This window comes from Ascaphus truei, chromosome 3, assembly GCF_040206685.1.
Source record: "Ascaphus truei isolate aAscTru1 chromosome 3, aAscTru1.hap1, whole genome shotgun sequence".
Taxonomy (NCBI): domain Eukaryota; kingdom Metazoa; phylum Chordata; class Amphibia; order Anura; family Ascaphidae; genus Ascaphus; species Ascaphus truei.
The window spans coordinates 250,384,392-250,408,219 of NC_134485.1; the positions used below are offsets into that span (position 1 = coordinate 250,384,392).

At 43.6% G+C, this 23,828-nt stretch overlaps 1 protein-coding gene across 4 annotated transcripts in view; it reads left to right on the forward strand.

The window, feature by feature from the left end:
• The window catches only part of LOC142489583 (cohesin subunit SA-2-like), a 98,774-nt gene that overhangs the window by 48,710 nt on the left and 26,236 nt on the right, over positions 1-23,828 (forward strand). For 3 of the 4 annotated variants that reach the window (XM_075590605.1, XM_075590606.1, XM_075590608.1), the window contains 6 exons: positions 722-811; positions 2,614-2,817; positions 3,808-3,881; positions 5,977-6,064; positions 6,509-6,589; positions 21,384-21,476. In XM_075590605.1, coding sequence (XP_075446720.1) covers positions 722-811; positions 2,614-2,817; positions 3,808-3,881; positions 5,977-6,064; positions 6,509-6,589; positions 21,384-21,476 — 630 coding nt within the window. The remainder of the gene's footprint in view (positions 1-721; positions 812-2,613; positions 2,818-3,807; positions 3,882-5,976; positions 6,065-6,508; positions 6,590-21,383; positions 21,477-23,828) is intronic. The other variant, XM_075590607.1, reaches the window with a different exon arrangement.

Here is a 23,828-nt window from a genome sequence, read left to right on the forward strand (position 1 = left end):
AATAGTTACAAAATAAAATAATACAATTGTACATGTGTTTTGGTTAAATTGTATACAATGTTATTTGGGCCTGTGATATTTTGCTCAGCTTATTGCATCTTTAAACAAGTAATGCACTTGATGTCACATCTTTTCCTAGCAATTTGTCCTTTACCATTTCATAAGTAAAGTCCCATTGCTTTCACAATCAATTCACATAGTGTGCCTTGTGCATTGATAGCGTATCATTTAACTGCACACTATATTCACAGGAGGGCTGCTGGCTGTTGGAGGACACTTGCATTATTTTCCCTTGTAGCACAGTCACTGTGTATATTTAGAAGCGTGTGCTCGAGCCAGCTGGTCAGGTTTCTTGAGAGAGACTTGTATTTATTTCCCCCACAAATGCCTTTTGCGTGCGTTATATTTCACTGTTGGTGTCTGCCAATATGTTAGAGGCTACGGGGCCTCTCCTTCAGAGACGAGATGGAGATATTGACATTGGTTAAGTGATGCAGTATATAGAGGCTGATGTCGAACCGATTGAGACTGTGCTGATATCTTAACGTCTTGTCTTGTTAATGACTTGCAGTGCCAGGGATGGCTGCCCAGGACTGACATTATAGGTGTGACTAAGTTTATCTTTTCTATTCAAGATAAATATATCATTTAGACTGAAAGCAGCTGCTTCTCGTGCCTCAATAACAGTACTGTAGGTCACTGATGTTTTTTTCTTCTGCAGTATTCATTGGATCCAGTAAACGTGACAAACCTCTTGCAGATTGTTCAGTATTTTGATATGGAGGTTTATGCTGCGAGATGCATGGACAATGTAAGTAAAAGAAGGACGATGGGAAGAGTCTTCCTAATTGTTTTCTGTTCGTACAAACACTCAGCAAACCAGATCCTTTCCATGAGGCCATATTGAGCTCTATTTACTAAGCAGTACTACAGTCTGTCATAAGACGCGTCCTGGCGTTGGAAGACACGTGGGCGACCCATTCAAGTGAATGGAGTATCGTACATTGCACTGCACCGTATAAACTGATGTGTACTGTTTCCGAGTTGAGAAACCAGCAAAGAATAAAACAGGCATCTCAGAAATAAAGGCGAGCAAAGGCTGCAGACTTGTAAGGGAATCTTATTTATAAAAGTGTATGAAGAACTTGTACTTCGATGTGCTACACGGCTTTAATGTGGTAAACGTGAACAGAAGTTCAATGTATACCAGACTGAGATCTGTAGCTACATGGGACAGCTCTTAGAGCTGAAAATACATCATATTTTGGCGTTGCCCCCTGGCAGAGATTGAAGGTGGCTCACAGGAGATTGCTAAGTATATAGATTGTAGTCTTATAGTGGCACCTCTATTTGTACGTGTGTGTCATAATATAATATGATGTGATGTTTGCTATATTTGTAACAATTAAAATAACCTCTGTCTTGGGGATGGTTGTAAGAGAACTGTGGTGCCACTGTGTCACATGTGCCTGTTTTACCTGTTGCTGGACCTGTAGTGCCAGGAGACTTATTGAATTCAGACTATTAATTAGGGAAGTGATTCCATCAGTTTCCTCAATAATCAAACTCTGAAATAAATCTTTTCATTGAAATGCAATATAGAAAGAAGAGAAAAACTGCGCACCAAACTGTAAAATGTTGTGACAATGTGATATATTAAAGGGATTTCTAGATTAGGCGTTAAATAAGTACCTATCTTAAATAAAGTGCACCCTAAATTGAAGGCAAAGATACAATATTGAAATAATATTGTGATAGTAGGATTCAAAAAATACATACAACAATCTCTTCAATAGTGAGGAGAGTCTGCTGCTCGTCAAAGTGGATGGCTCAGCACCCCATGAATGGACATGAAAAAGGCACAACTCTCATAGTGTAAGACAGTAATTATATTGTTACATACAGGTGAGGTAATATATGCACGTACAAGATAACGCAGTTAGAAAAGCGGGGCATGTTTGTGGGATATGTACAACAAACATGCCCCGCTTTTCTAACTGCGTTATCTTGTACGTGCATATATTACCTCACCTGTGTGTAACAATATAATTGCTGTATTACACTATGAGAGTTGTGCGCTGGGTCTTTTTCATTAACATGCAATACCTGTAACTTTTTGCTTTACTAGACCTGGGCCGAGTCCCCAGTGGTCAAGGCGGTGCGCGCTATGGGTGCGCGCCCCACAGCACAGCCCTCTATGGGGCAGGCCCCAGTGGCTGTGTGTGTGTGGGCGCGCAAAGCGCTGTGACACGTCCGCAACCAGGGAAGTCAAGAATGTTGTCTTCCCGTGCAGCGACGCGGTCACGTGGTCTGCACAGAGCCAATGGCAGGGCAGATATGCCCCGTCATGGCCGCGCCCCATCATGGCCCCGACCTCCCCTACAGACCGCAGATCACAGCTGTAGTCTCTGCAGCCACTAGGCCCGCATGCAGCAGGGAGGACTGGGGCAGTAGCTTAATAGCTGTTAGCCATCAGTTCATGAGGAATTAAACAAACATCTGCTCACTTGTGTGGATAATACCTCATCATATTGGATAAAACATGAATTTAAGATGTAAGAGCTCAGAAATATGGCACGGCGATCCATGGCGATCCATCCCCCTTATTTGCAGCACTTGGATGCCTTGCTGAAGCAGCTGAGACACATCGTTGTGCACCATTCAGACACGGAGGTGCTAGAGGCTTGCTCCAAAGCATACTGCAGTCTCGGGAAGGAAGAGCTGGCGTGCCACCTCCGGGTTAGTCTTTCCAAAAGACAACTGATAGATCAGCTGGTGGACACGTTTAACCAAATGCTGGATGATATTCTACAGGAGGTGAGTATGGACCCTGGATAGTTATATTGTAACTTTACCATAGGGCTATATTTTCTCTGACAAGGAAAGGCTTGTATCTAACTATTGTGTTATCCATTAGATGCTGTTAAGCAGGTAATGCAGGAAATACTTGGGGATCTTGTCAGTATATACTAGAATTACAGTAAAGTAAAAGCACACAGTCAATGTAACATCTCTATACATACCACAAGTGCTGCATCATGTAAGATAGAGTTGTCTTTCCAAATGTAGGATATAGATAGGGAGACAGCTTAATCCCCAAAATAAAGTACAGTCTTGTGTGGCACTTACATCATTTTGTATGTCTGTTTCATCCTTTAAGACAGTGATGCTCAACTCCAGCACTCAAGACCCCCCAACAGGTCTGCCACTGAGCCACTGATTTGAGACACCTGTGCTGAAGCTGGGATATCTTTAAAACCTAACCTGTTGTGGGGTCTTGAAGACTATTGGAGTTGGGCACCCCTGCTTTAAGATGTGGACAGTTTTTTACCTTATTGCAGGAGTGTGCAAACGTTTGCCCTGCGCCCCCCTGTCTGCTCTCCCGCACTGCTCCCGCCACCCCTTACCTAGTCTAAAGCATCAAATCACGCCGTGGGGGTCATGTGATGTCACGTGACCCTGCGGCGTCATTTGATGACATGTTGCCCAAGCCGACCAAGTCACGGTAAGGGGAGTTACAGAGGCCTTGTGTGGTACCCCGGCATTTAATTTAAATGCCTTGGGGAAGAGTGCCGGGCCCCTGCATCCGCCACGTACCCCAAAAAATCTTGCATGCCCCCCAGTTTCTGCACTGCTGCCTTATTGTATACAGTTATACTACAATTCATGTCACTGAATAAACCAGGAAGGAAATGTCGTGGGGAAAACTAAGTCTATGGTACAGTCTGTTGTTATTTCTGTTTCCTTACATATGGTGTTGCACAGGGATGTGCTCTCACTGCTCTTATTATTGTCATTACTGGTTAGGGAGAAGAGCTTTGGACGGCAGAAGATGTGCACCCAATGTCCTGCACTCTGAGAAGGCTGACAGCATTTCATAAGTGAGCCATCTCATTCTTGGCATGACCAATGTCCTCTCCTTTAATTGGTACTCCTCTACACCAAATAGCAGTGCAGTGCTTGAGAGGAGGATGCAGAGCGTATCTTTGCAGTGTGTTGCAGTTGCAGGGGGAAAGACGGGGGGGGGGCATGACATCACCAGACAGGTTCACCCTCATTGGCTGAACCGCGGGGGGTGTGGCCAGCGCTCGATCGCAAGTCCTGAGCACAGTTTTCCTGTCTTCAGAAAGGTAGGTAGCGGCCCCGGCCCCATTGAGGGGCGGTTCTTGTTCCTGCAGCGCACGCCATAGCGTGCACTGCAGCAGGGACCTAGCCTTAGACCCGTAATATATTGTGTGCGGCTGTGCACGTGCCGCACACTTTTTGTGTGTATGCTGTGAGCGACACAGTGACGTACTGTGTGTGTGTGTGTGTGTGTTAAATACGTTGGTAAATAAATTATTTATTAACATTGTACACACACACACATTTCAGCACCGGTAGCGGCGCAAAATCTTTATTTTCCCCGTCTTCTCCCCTGTCGGCCGATTCCACGCTCACTGCCGTGTGCGAGCGCGGTCCTATTATAGGAAGGCTGACTAACCTCAGTCAACTATAACTGTCGCGCGCACTCACGGCCTAGCAAGCGCACCCACTATAGAACAGCCCTTAAGGAGGTATTCCCTTCTAAACCACAATGATTTCTTGATTGTAGAGGGGGTTAACTCACAAGCAAATGATGGGGAGATAGCGTCCTCCTGGTTAACTCTCCATGAGAGCAAGCAGCCAGGAAGAGTAAATAACGCAATGTATTCTCCTAAGCCTTTCCATGGGACATGTATCACAGTCCCCTTTCAATAACTCCAAATTCACTGTTTGTAAATGTATTTGATCATGAAACTGAGTTTCTTGGAGTCGCCCTCCTTTTTTGTCCTGGTGGGCGACACTGTTACCCACTTACCTAATAACATTTGGCCTTTCACTTTCACACAGTTTGTTAGCTCCTGATTCTGCAGTGTCGTTCAGTGTAATCAATCTCAATGCAAACATTGCACACAGCCGCGTCCTTTTAATAACCAGCATGATGTGTTGGCAGACCCCATTCTGAACGAAGATGAAAAACTTGTCTTTTATATAACGTTTTGCAAACTCGTCTGGGTAGATACTTGTGTATTTATGCCAGTGGTTTTAAACCTTTTTTGGTTAATGAACACTAGAATGATATTGTGACATTCAGGGGAACCCCAACCCTTTTCCTCCCATCTCTCTTCCAACTCCATCTGTCTCTGTCTTCCCCCGTCCGTCTTCCCCTCTTGCACTTTCCCACCTGACCATCTTCCCCTCCTACACTCTTCCCCCCTGTCCATCTACCCCTTCTACACTCTCCCCCCTGTCCATCTACCTCTCTTACACTCTCTCCCCTGTCCGTCTTCACCTCTTACACTCTCCCTCCCTATCTCTTATATTCCCCTCCTCTCTCTTTCTTACACTCCCCCCCTCTCTCTCTTATACTCCCCCCCCCTCCTCTGAGACTGAGGCCAGTCCGCAGCTCCCTCCTCCGGTCGGGGGCGGAAGTTGGACCCGACTTCCGATGCCGTACGGAGGAGGGATGTGAATGATTGCAGTGCACGCTGGGTGGCCAGGGAGCCGCTGCCAGGCCACCACTGCAGCTGGGTAGCCACCACCGGGCCTTGGACAGTAAGCTCACCCCCACCCCCCTGTCGGACGCGGAATACTTGAGGGGGCCCGTGAACCCCGGTTGAAATCATTGGTGTAAGCCCTGTGTTATTTGTCTGTAGTTTTCTACTTGAAACTGCTGCATAAGAAGCTTGTGCTGTATGAAAGTAAAATAATCATGTTACCCAATGATTGCTATGTGCTCCTCTCCAGCTACTCACTAGCTCTTTTAGATTGCATACAATAATAACTTGATTCTAAAACATCATGCTGACTAGATACACTTAATGCATTATCTATTGCTTCACTTATCATATCTTATTGCTCGCGGACATAACGCCTGCTCCTGAATTATAGGTCATAGGGGAAATAAGATGAATGTGTCACATTCTTATATATTTATTTGTACTCAATATATAGTGCTCACAATCTGACTTCGTGGAATCTGCTTCAGAGGACCTCCCAGCTCCTTCTCTTTGATATGGAGCGACGCAGTTTGCCCGTGCAGGTAAAATTATTATTTTTCTCTCCTAAATCTGTGTGATGTTATTTATTGGGAAGTGGGTCATTGCATCTCAAACTAAACAATATATTATTTGGGGACTAGAAGTAATGAGATTACTTTGTTTCATTTCTCCAAGGAGAAGAAACATTGAGATTATACAAAGTAGTTTCCACACACAGATCCCAGCTAAAGCTGTAAAAGTAATATGAGCGATAATTAACCCCTTACTGCTTACTGAGGGCCCCCCTCTGAGTGTGCAGAAGTTATAGCAAGAACATTATTGCTTCTACCTGCTTCATATTTTAAATCACGCAACCACTTACACAAAGGGGCTCATATTTCTGGGCCTGTCACTAGTAGGCATGCTGGAAGGAGCCTTAAAATGAAATATTTGACATTCGCCTACTTTGCTCTTTCACCATTTAAAATAGTCTTCTTTCTGTGCAGGTTGTTCTGCCAGCTTTCCAGTGCATGTACTATGCTCTCCTGTGGCAGCTGGTCCCAGTCATAGAAGAGACCCATTCCAAGGTGTGTTACTTTCTCTTAAAGTTAGACTTCAATTGATTGTGATTGTGGAATTTTATTGATATCTTAATTTCAGTTGATTTTGGGAAAGATTTCTTGACCACTTCCATGGAAGACGGGCCGGACACGAAAAGCAAAGCAACAGTTGGCTAAGCCTCTATGACAACAGATGTTCTTCTATCCGACTTAATTGGTGGGGGAATGCAGGTCCGGGCATAAGAGTCATTTCTGTGATATAATCCTGACCGGGCTCGTGGTTATTACATGCCTGTGCTTTGAAACAATCGTGGCTGTAATGGCAATACTTCTCTGCAGGAGGTTTGATAACACCAACTCAACTGCTGCTGTGCACAAAATCTATTTAGCTTAATTAACTGTTAACTACGTTAATTCACAGTGAAGACTATTAGTCAGACGAAGTTAATACTGTGAATAAAAAAATAAAGTCAGGGCTCAGAATATATATATATATAACAATATTATAAATAAATGTATCACATACAACCCCTTTGGCAGTTTCTGAGGTGCTACTCCAAGGAGAGGACCCTCCACAAGGTCTCACAGGAACAACGATTGGAGCGCGAATTCCAGGAACCACAGTTGTGAAAAAACACAAATAGTGTATTTAGGTGTGTATTCTGAGGTAGAAGGGTAACAGATAACACCAAGCCTCAGGATAAAATGGATATCCTATACTCAATGGTGCTGAAAGGGTGTTCAGGATCACTTAAGGCTTGTGGGTATATCAGAAATCCTATACTACAGGTATTAAATAGGCATTGAGACCACCCAGGGTCACAGCGCAGATGCTCCGATCCGGATTCCTCCTCCACAATGGCAGATATTCTGTGCTGGCAGCTCCAGCCTCCACGGGAAGAAGGGGAGCAGCACACAAATGTCCCATTGGACACAGGGGGGTCACAGCAGAGAAAAGTCCAGTCCTACTAATTTCACAGTTAAACGGCTTCCTCGGGGGCATCCGTATGATTGGGTTTCAGAAGCTCCAAATTTAAATAACCCGCCACTCTGTGACATCATCACATTCAATTTACAAAACTTTATACAACAAACAGAACAGCTGCTACAACCGGGGCTCAACAGCAAGATAGCAACAAAACTGCCATCAATGAACACAATACAGAGTGGACACAAGACCACAGCAAAGTCTCACATACAAAATAAAAACAAGAGGAGAATTTACAAAAGGGAAACAGAGCCAAAATGCAGTGGGAGGTAATTCAATATCATAGTTTATAACTCATTATAATCCACACCGTTACAAATGTCCTAAATAAGGACCAATCAGATACATAGGTAATAAAAAACAAATACATCTGCAAAATTTCCCAGAAACATTAGTACAAATAAGAATTCAATATATAAAAATAATACAAGTGTATAAATGTAACGTCTGAAAGAAAAATAAGAGAAAGGAAAGCAGGGAAAACCGTTAATGGTGATATAAACACATCTAAGAACCATTATAATCACTCGCCCATCTAACATGAAATGATAAAAGAATTGATATCGATATCTACATTTAAACCTCTAGGTTGGAGTGTGTCTAATTAGAAAACCCGGAGAGTTTCTCTCTGGAACAGCATTTCCACCCTGTTGCCACCTCTCCAACTCGGTTTAACCCAGTCAGTGCCAATAAATGTGAGATCAGATGGATCGGAATGATGATACGGTTTAGAATGTAACTGAACACTGAGGGTTTACAAACCCATTCTAATGTTACGCAAGTGTTCCAAAACCCGAACACGCAGCGGTCTCGTGGTTCTGCATATTACTGGGGCAATTAAGGAGATTCACTGTAAATTCTCTGCGACAGTTAATAAAACATTCAATCTCAAAAGACGTTCCTGTTTTATTACAGATCAAATGAGTTGCTTTACTCCCATTTATACAGGCCTTGCATTTGCTACAACTGAAAAAACCTTTTGGTTTCGTATTGAGCCAAGATGCACCATTAGCCTCTCTATTTCCAATTTGCTTAATGGTAAGTGCTACTTTTACTCTTAAGGCCAGGTCCCCGCTGCCTGATGCAGGGACAAGAGCCGCCACTCAATGGGGCCGGACCCACTGCAAGGGGCGGAGCTGCACGGCCAGTTTTTCCTGCAGACAGGAAAATTGTGATCAATACTAGTGACGGAGCGTTAGTCCACGCCCCCTGGTGGTTCAGCCAATGAGGGCGGACCTGCCGGGTGAAGTCATGGCCACACCCCCTGTCATTCCCCTGCAGCTCATTGAAGACCGGGGAACTCGGGTGCACGCACCACCAGCGGGGGCAGCGCAGGCAGCGGGGCCGTAAGAATGGGCGCTCTTGTGGAAACTATCTGCGGGCGGTCTGGCAGAAAGCCTCTCAGTTTCTTGAGTATTGCCCAATATTTAGACATAATCTGTTTTATCTGATGTTCTTCCCTATTGTACGGTGTAATAAAGGGGATACAATTCTCATGTGTAACTTGTTTAGTAGATACTGACTTATCTTTATTTAGAATGTCATCTCTATCCAGGCAATCAACATTCTCCATTTCTATTTTCACTTCTTCCGCATTATAGTTTCTTGCCAAAAATGTTTGTTGCAGTACAAATGCTTGTTCCTTATAGACTTCTATATCGGTGCAATTCCTCCTTATTCTCCTAAATTGGCCTTGCGGTATATTTTTAATCCAAAAGTTATGGTGGCAACTAGAACTTAGAACAAAATGATTACTGTCCACTTTCTTAAACATTTTACTTTTGACTACACCTTCCTCTACATTTATTTATTTATTTATAAAATGTTTTACCAGGAAGTAATACATTGAGAGTTACCTCTCGTTTTCAAGTATGTCCTGTGCATAGAGTTATGATGACAAATAATACATGGCTACAAATACAGTTACATAAGTGAACAGGGTATACAGAATATACAAGACATTGCATGCGCAGTTAGAGATAATATATATTATACGCGTATGTAACAGTTACAGACCAGATTAAAATGTGAGACAGCTTTAGTTTTGAAAGAACTTAGACTGGTGGCGGCAGTGAGAGTCTCCGGTAGATTGTTCCCGTTTTGGGGTGCACGGTAAGAGGGATACTTCGCTGAACTTTGGGACCATGAACAGTCTTTTGGAGTCAGATCTTTGATGATAAGTGCTGCATGTGGTAGGGGTGAGGTGCTTGTTCAGGTAGACGGGTAGCTTGCCCAGAAAGTATTTGAAGGCAAGACAGGAAAGATGAACTTTGCACCTAGACTCTAGTGATGACCAATCTAGTTCTTTGAGCATTTCGCAGTGATGTGTGTTGTAGTTGCATTGGAGGACAAAACGGCATATCGAATTGTAGAGGGTGTCAAGTTTGCCAAGGTGGGTTTGGGGTGCGAGCCATATACTATGCCCCAATAGTCGATAATTGGCATTAGCATCTGCTCTGCGATACACTTTCTGACCAGCAAACTTAGAGAGGATTTGTTCCTGTAAAGTACACCTAGTTTGGCATAGGTTTTGGATGTCAGGGTATCAATGTGCATCCCAAATGTTAAGTGGGAGTCAAACCATATGCCCAAGTATTTAAAACTAGTAACAGGAGTTAGGGTGGTATTAGCGTTGGTTCTGATCTGGAGCTCAGTCATTTAGCCTTGGTCCCAAATACCATTGTTACAGTCTTGTAAGTGTTTAAAAACAAATAAATACACAAGAACAGAAAACCTAGTTTCTGAGCACTCTATCACTGATGTGGTTTCTGAATTATTAAAACTTTACTTTAATGTCACAAAATGAAGTAAATAATGGGTATTAAAAATATATATGAACAACATATGTATAGTGACTATGACCGTAGTATGAGTACTGTAGGTGCTCACGATCATACAATCATATGTATTGGAGAACTAAAATATGTCTCCAAATAATCTATGTAGATAGATTTGCCCTAATATAGGCATGCGTGTCTGGCTAAATACACACACCTCTTGATCCTGCAATGGTAATTCTCATATAGTTCACCTACACATAGGTTCTCTCTGAAAGTAAGTGAAGATGATACAAAGCCACACTCCTACATCAATGCTGATTCTAGGTCTTTATCAGCATAGATGATTAGTAGGTAGGTGCCGTTAAATTCAATCCTGTGTAAGTATTATTGGCTTGAGTCTTAATCATAATGTCAGTACATGTCAGCCACACGCTGCTATATCCAAACTAGTTAGGGGCTAGATGTCTTTGTAGATATCATAAGTGCATATATCAAACACAATAGCTTGTAAGCTTGTAGACATCAAGGAGGGACAATTCAGTATTGTGCGTATGTGTGACAGGGTAAATAAAAGCCACCAGCTATATGCCTGGAAAACCTATGTCTAGTCTACAGTGCACAGTGACTAGGTTAACTTCAGCTGTGAACCTCAGGACAATTAGTTGGATCCCAGCTGCCTAATCAAGGTGTGTTAAAACCCCAGGCTGTAGACACACGAGGCTGGCTGTTGAGGAGAGAGGAGTAAGCTGCTGAAGAGATTACTGATACAAGGTCTGTTAGCAAAGTAGATGAATTGTGAACTGTCTGTCCCCTGCATGGAAAAAGGGTAGCTGCCTTATTTATAGACTGTCTGCTAAAAAGAAACTGTTTTGTTTGGTCTGCTGAAGAAAAAGCCATTTTCTTTTGTTTGCTGATGAAAAGCCATTTTTTCTTTTGTTTGCTGATGAAAAGCTATTTTTGTTTTTGTGTGCTGTATATCTTTTAAGGCTAAATAAATAAGCCTTGTCAAGAAACCCACGTGTGTAGTTGCATGTACCCTGCAACATATGGTGTTCAAAAGTCCTGGGATTTTTTCAAAAGGCTCCTGCAGTTAAAGGGCCACACACAGACACACAAGAATGGAAGAACTTTTGAAAGACTTTCTGTGCGAGCAGACCAGACAGCAGGGACAGTTAATGCAGGAGCAGACCAAACAGCAGGGACTGTTAATGCAGGAGCAGGCCCGGCTGCAAGTGGAGAGAGATGAAAGACTACAAGCAGCACAGGATGAGCGGATTGCCAAACTGCTGACCCAATTCCAAGGGTCTGCCAGTGCAGAACTGGCAAGCAGACCCCCGATACTCCTGAGGAAAATGGCTCCGAACGAGGATCCAGAGGCTTTTTTACTGACATTTGAAAGAGTCGCTAAAGCTCAGGGCTGGGCTGCAGATCGCTGGGCAACTGCTTTGGCCCCGCTCCTCATAGGAGAAGCCCAGGCCTCATATCAGGGCCTCCCTACAGATCAGGCAATGGACTACTGACAAGTAAAAGCCGCCATACTGGATCGCTTAGGTCTGACCCCAGAGACCTACCGGCAGCAGTTTCGGAACATAAATACACCGCTAAGATGAGACCCCGTGTCCTCGCTCAGCGATTATTGGACTTGTGTACGCGCTGGATACAACCCGAGGAGTGCACTAAGGAGGCAATTCTTGAGCAGGTGGTTTTGGAACAATTTCTACATATAATACCCCCTTCCGCACGCTTGTGGGTAAAACGCCACGCTGCTGAAACCCTAGCTTTGGCGGTCCGACTCGTGGAGAACTTCCTTGGGGCTGAGCAGCAGGCGAGTGTCCTGGACCCGACTCCACCGGCACTTGCGGACGCCCAAAGAGGGAGGTCAGATCAATGGGGAACCTACGGCCCGTCACGCAACCGCCAAGTCCAACGGAAAGAGCAGTCGTTCCAGCAAGGACGGAGTCCAAATGCTGGTCCCCGCCGAGACCCTCATCTCCTTCCGGATGTCGGCTCGTCGCAAAATGAGAGGAACTTCCGAGGACGTCGCCCACAGGACCCACCAGATGCCTGGTCTCCAGTATCCGGTCCAGCGGAGTGCTATCCACAGCCCCCTTCTGCGAGGGAACCCTCTCCATGTTCCGCCTGCGGAGAACAAGGCCACCGGTATGTTGACTGTCCACAGATGGATTGTTCATTCAGCAGAACCGTCGCCTCGGCCTTTACTGAAGAAAATTACAAGCCCTGGCTACTTCCAGCCCTGATTGGGGGAAAAACCGTCCAGGCCCATGTAGATTCGGGCTATGGGAAAACTCTGGTCCTCCAGGAACTGTTACCGCCTAACGTGTGTTCCTTTGACTCCCCATGGAGTATAGAATGTATACACGGCGATGTAAAACGCTATCCGACAGCCAAAATCCGGCTACAGGTAAAAGGTCAGGAGGCTTACCTCGAAGTAGGAGTCGCTCCTTGGCTCCCTGCCCCCGTTGTGCTCGGTTGGGACTGGCCTTTCTTTTGGACCTAATGGCCCCAGTCTTTCACGAGGAGCCTCCTTCTAGGACTTAGGAGAACCCTGGCAAACTGTTCCCCTTCTCGGCAGACCTTTTTCCCAGGAGACACCGGGTTCAAAAGACTCGGAAGCAAAGACGCTCTGACAAACAGGACTGGTTGCAGAAATCTGGGTCTCAAGGTGACCATTCTAGTAGTCAGAGGTCACAAGTGATGGCTGGGGATGGCCAGAGGGAGGGGGATATGGGCCCTGGAGATTTACCAGACCTGTACCTCCCTGACTTTCGCCAGAAGCAAAGGGAAGACCCAGTCCTTGCTAGACAGTATGACAAGGTGGTGAAAATTGATGAGCAGATTTTAGATGCACAGGGGGTGATAGTATTCCCCCATTTTGAGCTATCAAATGATATCCTATATAGGGTGAATAGGCAGACACAAACAGGGGAAGGTCACCAGACAGATATTGGTTCCCAAGGCGTTTGTTAAATCTGTGTTCACTCTAGCCCATACTGTCCCTTGGGGTGGTCACCTGGGCAGGGATAAAACATTGGACCGTATTTCATCCCGATTCTATTGGCCAGGGATGCATAGTGATATTGCTAAGCTATGTGCGGCATGTCCGGAGTGCCAAGAAAACAGGAATGCGTATTTATAAGGCGCCTGATGGTAAAAGGATATATATCAAACCAGTTGGATTGCCAGGCATAGGCTCCAGATGAAAGGTTGTGCTTAAAGAGAAATAAAAACACAATACATAGCGTAATACTGTAGGGTATAGAGACAAACTACATATAACACACACAACATATAAAACTAATAACTATCAGCTGAGATAAAGGTGAATGGAATAATTAAAAACATTTAATAAAACATATAATAAAACAATGGACATATGAAAAATAAAAAAGGGGTTAAAGGACAATGGAATTGCCGGATAGACACACTGCTGCAATGGGTGAACTGCCCACTCACCGGACGGATGATATATAAAAGCGGTGGATAAATTAGAGATTATCCCCTCTCTGCTGCTCAAACAGCTACTGCACGCGGTCAGGTCTGCGGATGGAGAGTTGCACACGCCCGCCGGCGTTTGTGCGTGTAGCCTCTCGCGACACTCAGTGGAAGACGTGCGGATAGGATCGAAATGACCGCAGCAGATTCGCTGGATGTAGATCAATGCGCGTCAGCTTGAAACAGCTGATTCGTCACCGGACTGTGGGAAGAGGCCTGATGCCGCAGTGGACGTCTACAAAGCCACCCTACGCGTTTCGAAAGCGTGCTGCTTTCTTCCTCAGGGGTTCTATAATTGTGTCCCAGATCGTCCGTTAAATAGAAGTCCAAAAATTAGTCCAAATTCACCTGGAGTGCCAGCTAACTAGTCCATCAGGACAAAAATCAGCCCCTTTGGTTCCTCTACCCTTGGTGTCAGTTCCCTTTGAGAGGATTGGGGTAGACTTGGTAGGACCTCTAGAACCTTCTGCGAAAGGACACAGGTTTATCCTTGTAATAGTTGATTATGCAACAAGATATCCTGAGGCGTTCCCCCTGAGAACAGCAACGGCGAAGCAAGTAGCCAACAAGTTGTTGGAACTGTTCTCACGGGTTGGACTTCCCCAGGTTATGTTGACAGACCAAGGTACAAATTTCATGGCTAAACTGATGCAGGATGACTTAAAGTTACTAGAGGTCAAATCTGTTCGGACATCGGTCTACCATCCACAGACTGACGGATTGGTGGAAAGATTTAACCGAACTCTAAAAGGGATGTTGAGGAAATTTGTAGATTCAGAGAAGAGAGCCTGGGATGAACTTCTCCCTTTTCTGCTGTTTGCAGTGCGGGAAGTTCCCCAGGCCTCCACGGGATTCTCTCCATTTGAATTGCTCTATGGCCGCCAACCCCGGGGTATCCTAGACCTCCTAAAGGAGTCCTGGGAGGGACAGCAGTCCCCTTCTAAGAATACCCTGCAATATGTACTAGACCTTAGGAAGCGCCTAGATGTGGTCGACCATTTTGCCAGGGAGAATCTTAGATCAGCCCAGGACAGTCAGGAGAGACATTATAATCAGAATGCTCGCATGAGAGTGTTTCACCTAGGAGACCAGGTGATGTTATTGTTACCCAGTTGCGAGAGTAAACTCCTGGCCAAATGGCAGGGCCCATTCGAAGTACTCCGCCGTACGGGTGATGTGGATTACGAGATTGCTCAACCAGGGTCCAGGAAGGGTAAACAAATTTACCATGTGAACTTGCTGAAACCCTGGAAGATGCAGCGGTCTCTATTCATCAACCCGGTGGAGGAGGAAACGGACTTGGGTCCTCAGCCTCCACGGGAGAACATCGTGAGTGACGATAAAATCCCCACAGTAGCTGGTAAGCTTGCAAACATCAAAGATAGAAGCCAATTAAGAGCTTAATTGGTGGCACGCTCCTGCCTCTATACTGATGTTGGTGATAATATCAGTACTGATGTCGGGTTGGAGAAGTGCTTATATAACAAAGAGAGAGAGAGAGCAGTAGGGCTAATTAAATAGTAAGCTCCTGCATCTACACTGATCATATCATCATATCAGTGCTGATGTCGAGTTGGAGAGGTACTTAAAACATTAAGAGAGAAACCAATAGGATATATTTATTGGCACATTCCTGCATCTACACTGATCTTAGTTATCATATCAGTGCTGATGTCAAGTTGGAAAAGTGCTCAAAATACATGAAATAATGGAAAGGCGCTATAACCTAGAATCCCGCAGGATCAAGTGGATAATATGGTCACCAGAACAGAGTGCTTGCTCGCGATAGTATCCCCGACAAGCGCTACGGGAACAAATAAACATATAAAACTTTTCGTGTTAACATGTACTTATAGGGATAGGCTTCGCGGCTAGGAACATAAAAACCCGGATTCACATTTTATCTTTTAAGTGTTCAATGTCTTTCAACATTAAAATTTTCAAGCAGTAATTTGGTCTTGCCATGGCGGCGCGTCTAAGAAGCCACCAGAGCCAAGGTAAGTGAGGTTTACAGAGGCCTTCACCGCTTCCCCAGCACTTAATTGAAGTGCCTTCGGGAAGCTCGCAGGGCCTCTGTAAACCCCGCGCCCCCGCAGTCGGTCTCGTGCCCCCCACCCCCCCCATTTGCGCAGCGCTGATCTAACCTATCCCAGTACATAGATTGTTTTTTTTCAGGTATATGTATGCCTGCTCCCCTCTTATCTGTGATTCCACTCAAATGATTAACACTTTTGAAGGCCTTGAGTGGCGTGATGATTTTTTTTTTGGGTCACCTGCGATGTTACTTCACTGTATACCAGCATCAGACATGATCAAGGCTGTCTGGCAATAATGAGGTGCTTGTTAGAAGCAAATATACTTAAATTAGAACAGATTCAATTTTTGATTGATAGCATCAGGTTTATTTTGAGTCATAAATATTTTAGGTTTAATGAAAATGTCTTTTTGCAAATATGTGATACTGCCATGGGTACCAGGTTCGAGCCAAGATATGCAAATCTTTTTATGGGATTATGAGAACAAGATTCTGTATTTACCAACAATACCTTTGGCGCGCGCCTGGTACTGTGGCGGTGCTACATCGATGATATTATTTTCATTTGGAAGGGAGTAGTATCCGACCATAAGACGTTTGTTGATTATCTTAATGATAAAGAGTTAAATTTAGCATTCACACATCAATTCGATAAAGTTAGTATTAATTTTCTGGATCTTAATCAGTATTTAGAGGAAGGTGTAGTCAAAAGTAAAACGTTTAAGAAAGTGGACAGTAATCATTTTGTTCTAAGTTCTAGTTGCCACCATAAATTTTGGATGAAAAATATACCACAAGGCCAATTTAGGAGAATAAGGAGGAATTGCACTGATATATTAGTCTATAAGGAACAAGCATTTGTACTGGAACAAACATTTTTGGCAAGAAACTATAATGCGGAAGAAGTGAAAATAGAAATGGAGAATGTTGATTGCCTGGATAGAGATGTCATTCTAAATAAAGATAAGTCAGTATCTACTAAACAAGTTACACATGAGAATTGTATCCCCTTTATTACACCGTACAATAGGGAAGCACATCAGATAATCTGTTTTATGTCTAAACATTGTGCAATGCTCAAGAAACATTAAGTCCTAAGAGACTTTCTGCCACATCACCTGCAGATAATTTCCACAAGAGCGCCCATTCTTAAGAGTGAAAGTAGCACTTACCGTTAAGCAAATTGGAAATAGAGAGGCTAATGGTGCATGTTGGCTCAATACGAAACCAAAAGGTTTTTTCAGTTGTAGCAAATGCAAGGCCTGTATAAATGGGAGTAAAGCAACTAATTTGTTCTCTAATAAAACAGGAACGTCTTTTGAGATTGAATGTTTTATTAACTGTCGCACAGAATTTACAGTGCTAGGAAAATGCTCCCACGGGAGGTGTAGACGCAGCACAGCCGAAGTGAAGAGATGAATGAAGGCTGATATGGTGACTGAAAAAAACTTTATTGACACAAACGGATCCTCTGACGCGTTTCAGCCCGTCAGGCCTTTGTCAAAGAGTGATCCGTTTGCATGACAAAACGTCTTGTTATAGTGTGTGCAAACTGCAGCACCTGTATCTGTTGCACAAAAGTAATGAGCAACAGGTGCACATAATCACACACTCATAGCATGAATGTAAACACAGTTAAAAACAATTAAAATGATGACCAAAATAATATGATCTAAGATGTACATTAGTCATACAAACATAAATTAAGCATATTATGCAGACATATATAACACCATCAAAAAAGGAAATAAATTGGTCACGATTAAAAACAAAACTAAATAAGATAGTATGCACACTAATGCCTCAAATATAACAGCAAAGTATATAATTCTATAGTATACCCAAGAACGATCAGATCTTTGTACATAAGAATCTCTGAACATATAAGACTCATCAATAAACAGGATTTGTTCCACCCAGTGTCAAAACACTTCACACAATGTCCACTTGGTGGATTAAGGAATTTTAGATTCTTTGGTGTTGAACACATCCCTATTAGCGTTAGAGGAGGTGATAGGTTAAATCGCCTAAATAAAAAAGAAATGTCATGGATCTTTTCTCTTAATACTTTACAACCTTACGGTTTAAATGTGGAATGGGAATTAAAACATTTCCTTCATGATTAATGTATATTCTCATTAGTCTTTAGTTGTTTTTTCCTCCCTTCCCTCCCCCTCCCTTTCCCACCCCACCCATTTCTCCCTCCACTTCCACCCCCCTTCCCTCCCCTCCCCCCTCTTCCCCCTCCCCCCCCCTCCCTCCCCCCCTCTTCCTCCCCCCCTCCTTCCCCCTCTCCCCCCCCCCTTTTTCCCATCCTTTTCTTTACCATATGTATTATGTTTTCACATAATGTTTATTACAATGTTTTAGGATATGATATAATTTATGACATGTCCTTTGGATATATCGATATTGGATCCATTGATATTTTCTACTATCTCTTGTCACATTCCATCCTATGTGTATGATAGTGCATTATTATGTTTCAGGATATAATATATTCTACGACACTTCCTTTGGATATATTGATATTAGATCCATTACTATCCTCTACTATCTCTTGTTACGTTTCATCCTATATACATGGGTATACTATAGAGTTATATACTTTGCTGTTATATTTGAGGCATTAGTGTGCATACTATCTTATTTAGTTTTGTTTTTAATCGTGACCAATTTATTTCCTTTTTTGATGGTGTTATATATGTCTGCATAATATGCTTAATTTATGTTTGTATGACTAATGTACATCTTAGATCATATTATTTTGGTCATCATTTTAATTGTTTTTAACTGTGTTTACATTCATGCTATGGGTGTGTGATTATGTGCACCTGTTGCTCATTACTTTTGGGCAACAGATACAGGTGCTGCAGTTTGCACACACTATAACAGGACGTTTTGTCATGCAAACGGATCACTCTTTGACAAAGGCCTGACGGGCTGAAACGCGTCAGAGGATCCGTTTGCACACTGTGTCAATAAAGTTTTTTTCAGTCACCATATCAGCCTTCATTCATCTCTTCACTTCGGCTGTGCTGCGTCTACACCTCCCGTGGGAGGATTTTCCTAGTATTGCTGACTGCCGTCAGCACGCCGGGCTGTTGCTGTTATTGTGCTGGTTCTCCTGCTGACCCGGAAGCTATGACACTGCCGCCGGTCACATGACCGCCCACCGCGACGGAGCGGATGCAGGGTTGGCGGCTGGAAGAGGTGTCGGTTATTCATGGTGTTACGGCGCCACATTGATGTAGCAGTTCCTGCTGGGTTAACTATTACTTTATGAGGGAGTCATTGCAGAAGGATCGGCGGTTCAACAAACGATATGAGGACCTGGTTGTCACGGCGCCACCAACTCCATTCATAAGTGAGTCTTTCTATCTCAATATCATTAGTGCTTTATGCAAAGCCAATTGCTGGGAAAGACTGTATGCATGTTCACTTGTTTGGGGCTTGCCATGACCGATGTTCCCTAATCATTTTTATAATAACATTCAACAGCACTGTGTATTTCTGAGCGCCTGGTGGGTCAACACACTGTTTACCCGTTATACACAGAATTTACAGTGAATCTCCTTAATTGCCCCTGTAACATGCAGAACCACGAGACCGCTGCGTGTTCGGGTTTTGGAACACTTGCGTAACATTAGAATGGGTTTGTAAACCCTCAGTGTTCAGTTACATTCTAAACCGTATCATCATTCCGATCCATCTGATCTCACATTTATTGGCACTGACTGGGTTAAACCGAGTTGGAGAGGTGGCAACAGGTTGCAAATGCTGTTCCAGAGAGAAACTCTCCGGGTTTTCTAATTAGACACACTCCAACCTAGAGGTTTAAATGTAGATATCGATATCAACTCTTATAATTTCATGTTAGATGGGCGATATATAATGGTTCTTAGATGTGTTTATATCACCATTAACGGTTTTCCCTGCTTTCCTTTCTCTTATTTTTCTTTCAGACGTTACATTTATACACTTGTATTATTTTTATATATTGAATTCTTATTTGTACTAATGTATCTGGGAAATTTTGCAGATGTATTTGTTTTTTATTACCTATGTATCTGATTGGTCCTTATTTAGGACATTTGTAATGGTGTGGATTATAACGAGTTATAAACTTTGATATTGAATTACCTCCCACTGCATTTTGGCTCTGTTTCCCTTTTGTAAATTCTCCTCTTGTTTTTATTTTGTATGTGAGACTTTGCTGTGGTCTTGTGTCCACTCTGTATTGTGTTCATTGATGGAAACCTCTGTCTGTTATTTTGTAGGCAGTTTTGTTGCTATCTTGCTGTTGAGCCCCGGTTGTAGCAGCTCTTCTGTTTGTTGTATAAAGTTTTGTAAATTGAATGTGATGATGTCACAGAGTGGCGGGTTATTTAAATTTGGAGCTTCTGAAACCCAATCATACGGATTCCCCTGAGGAAGTCGTTTAACTGTGAAATTAGTAGGACTGGACTTTTCTCTGCTGTGACCCCCCGGTGTCCAATGGGACATTTGTGTGCTGCTCCCCTTCTTCCCGTGGAGGCTGGAGCTGCCAGCACAGAATATCTGCCATTGTGGAGGAGGAATCCGGATCGGGGCGTCTGCGCTGTGACCCTGGGTGGTCTCAATGCCTATTTAATACCTGTAGTATAAGATTTCTGATATACCCACATGCCTTACGTGATCCGGAAGACCCTTTCAGCACCATTGGGTATAGGATATCCATTCTATCCTGAGGCTTGGTGTCATATTTCCTAAGTCTAACTGCTGATTGCCCAGTTTAAGTGCAATACATGTGTGCATTATCCAGCTAAACTGTCAGTGCATCTATTACCCTTTTACCTCAGAATACACACGTAAATACACAGAATTGCACTATTTGTGTGATTTGTCTACCCTGCATGTGGGTCCTGGGAGTTGCGCTCCAATCTTTACATCAGGGCTCAGAAAACCTCTGAACCATAAACAAGGTAGGAAGGTAGGGTTTCTGATCTGGTATTCCAAGGTTTACCAGAAGGATTGTTGCCTTTATCATTTAGAGAGTGCCTAACAGTGCTAAATAAACCAAGCACTGCTCTATTTCTCATACAGTATACGGTATGCCAGTGTACTGTATGATGTGGAATGAAAACCTCTTTTGCTACATAACAACACTTGCAATAGGTAAAATTGTTACTGGCAAGGAACAGAAATGCGCAATAAGATAAACACTAAACAAAAACACAGGATACACAGATATAAAACACTATCTATACTAGATGAATTAATCTCTCCCTGCAGCTGGCCCAAACTCACACCCAGAGAGAAAAGTCAATGTAGTATTGGGAAAAAAAATGTTTTGTGTGTGTAACTTGAACTCATTAGTATTAATTAACTGTACTTTCCATGTCAATTGGCTGGAAAATAATCTCAACATAGAATTTAAATTTGGTGACCTTGTAATATTTGGACATCTGGGTACAGGAAGGCGCCATCGAAATCTTTCATTTCATTTGCTTACCTTATTTTTAGGGGGAGCTTGTCTCATCCAGGACACAAGTGACACGTTTTTGGCTGATGTGTAGACACTACCTCAATCACGAGGATAAATCTGTGAGGGAACAGGTGAGTGTTGAACAAGGCTTCCACCCTCCTCTGTTTCTGCTGGGTCGATTTAGAGTTTAGAGTGGAGTCATAGCACAAACTGATTGCGCAGGCGTTAAATGGCGGTTTGTACCTCGTAAAAAGAAGACCCCGATTTAGAGTTTGTCAAACATTTCGCCTTAAACACTGTTTGGGTGACGCAGGTTAAACTAACAACTCGACAAGCTCATTTAAATAAATTAGGCATAGACGCGCATGCGCTCCGCACCAAGTAGGCCATCACACATTAAATCGCACCTGTATTATATTAGTGGCAAATTTAGAGTTGTTTTAACAGCTATCCTTAAATTAAAACCACACTTTTTAATTTTGAGTCCACTGGGAGCAGGTGCAAATTTAGCTACAGACAGTATAAGAACCTACAATTTGCAGCACTTTTTTAATAAGCAGACGCTAGCTGCCAATCCTTGCTCTTCAGTACAATAGACCTGGACCCCACAGAAGAAGAAGAGTGAATGTATAGCGTTAGAGGTAATGTATTTGGGATGCCTCAGGTACTCCATGAGCACTATGACTTGCGCTCTGTTAATTGTGTGCTTCCTCTTCCTCTCTGCGTGCCGGCTGCTTGTTTCCTCCGTTATGAAGGTGCACAGCTTACTTGTATTATGCAGAGATGTTGCAGACTGAAGGGAGCACCCCAAAACATGCCATAGAACAGTGGTTTCCAACCTTTTTTTGGTCAAGGAACCGTATGAAATTCTGAGGAAACCCAACGCGCTCTAAGGCCTCGTCCATGGTAAGCGCTTGCTCGCTGAAGCGTGCTGACGCTCGCTCATGCTTGGCACTGAGCCCCTACAGCCGCAATTAGAGCGGCTTTAGTAGGGGCTCGCCTAAGCTTCCGCAAGCGCGCGGAAGCGTAGGTCTTAGCAGATTTTTAAATTCACGCGCTTGCCGGAGCGCAGGGCCGGTCACGTGAGCGGTTCGTCCAATGAGGGCGAACCAGCTCCGTGACGTCACAGGCCCGCCCCCTGATGGCGCGCAGGGCAAGCAACCGCAAGGCCTCAGCGCGCCTCAGCACGCAAGCGAAGAGCCTGGACGAGGCCTAACAGCGAGTTTGAGATCAGATGCATTGCAAATTCTTCTGTATTTGGTGCAATTTTATAATGACCTTAAAATTACAGGGAACCCTTTAGGGATGCCCGGGGAACCCAAGGGTTCCTTGGAACCCTGGTTGAAAAACACTGCAATAGAATCATTTCCGTAATTTGAATTATTTTGATAAAAAATGCAATGTTTACACTCAGACGTATGATTGCACAAGATGTTAAAATTACGCGCAGCCAATGGTGCTTATATAATATATCTCATTATCATTTGAAAATGCAGGGTGCTATTTCTGATATAGAGATGGCTCAGTGCTATATTCTTTATGACAACACTATTTTTGCAACTCAGTCTAAGCTCTAAATCAGGCCCAATGTATCTAATCACCATTTCTACTTTCCACATTTCTCTGGCAACTGTTCAATCTAATCTCATTTCTGCAGACAACAGAAATAAATCCTAAAGTAGTCTCACATTTGTTCTTATAGTGACAGCTCATCAATATGGAACATACACTGACTTCAGTCTAGTTGATATTTCAGGGAGGAAAATTGCAAGGAAACCTACCGAGTTGACAGGATTGAATTGACGTAAATACAATAGGAGGACGAGGGCCAGGTCCCTGAAGTGGAAATTGTAATAGAGATCAAATATAGACCACTTGGCCCTCTTGGCCTGCGCATCTATATAATATATTCTAAGCCCGTCTTGGTTGCTGGCATCTACCACCCCCCTAAAGCCCTCTACAGTCCCTGACTGATATCACCCAGTTTCTTGGCTCCATTTCCTCTCTGAATGAGAAGAGTGAGCTGCTAGTTTTGGGGATTTCAACTACAATTGGCTCGACCCTAAAAACCACAAAATCCAGATACAAATCAAATCGCTTAACCTATCGCAACTCATTTCCCAACCCACACGGAAAAACCTGAAATCACAAAACCATTCCTTGCTTGACTGGATTCTCTCCTCAAATCCCAGCAGAACCCAAACCTCTGTCATCCTTCCTGACAGTTTCAGTGACCATGCAATAGTGTACTGTGCAAGGAAAATTAAACCACCCCAATCAAACACTAAAGTTCTCCCCATTAGAACATTTAGAACCTTTAACCCACAACAGTTTCTGGCTGACCTTACCAACTGCCTTTGGTACAGAATCGACTTAATTCCTGACCCTGATTCTGCGCTCGACTATTTCCAATCCGAGTTCCTAAAACTCTGTGATACCCATGCTCCACTACACCGAATAAGAGTACGGGGGCCCACCTTCCA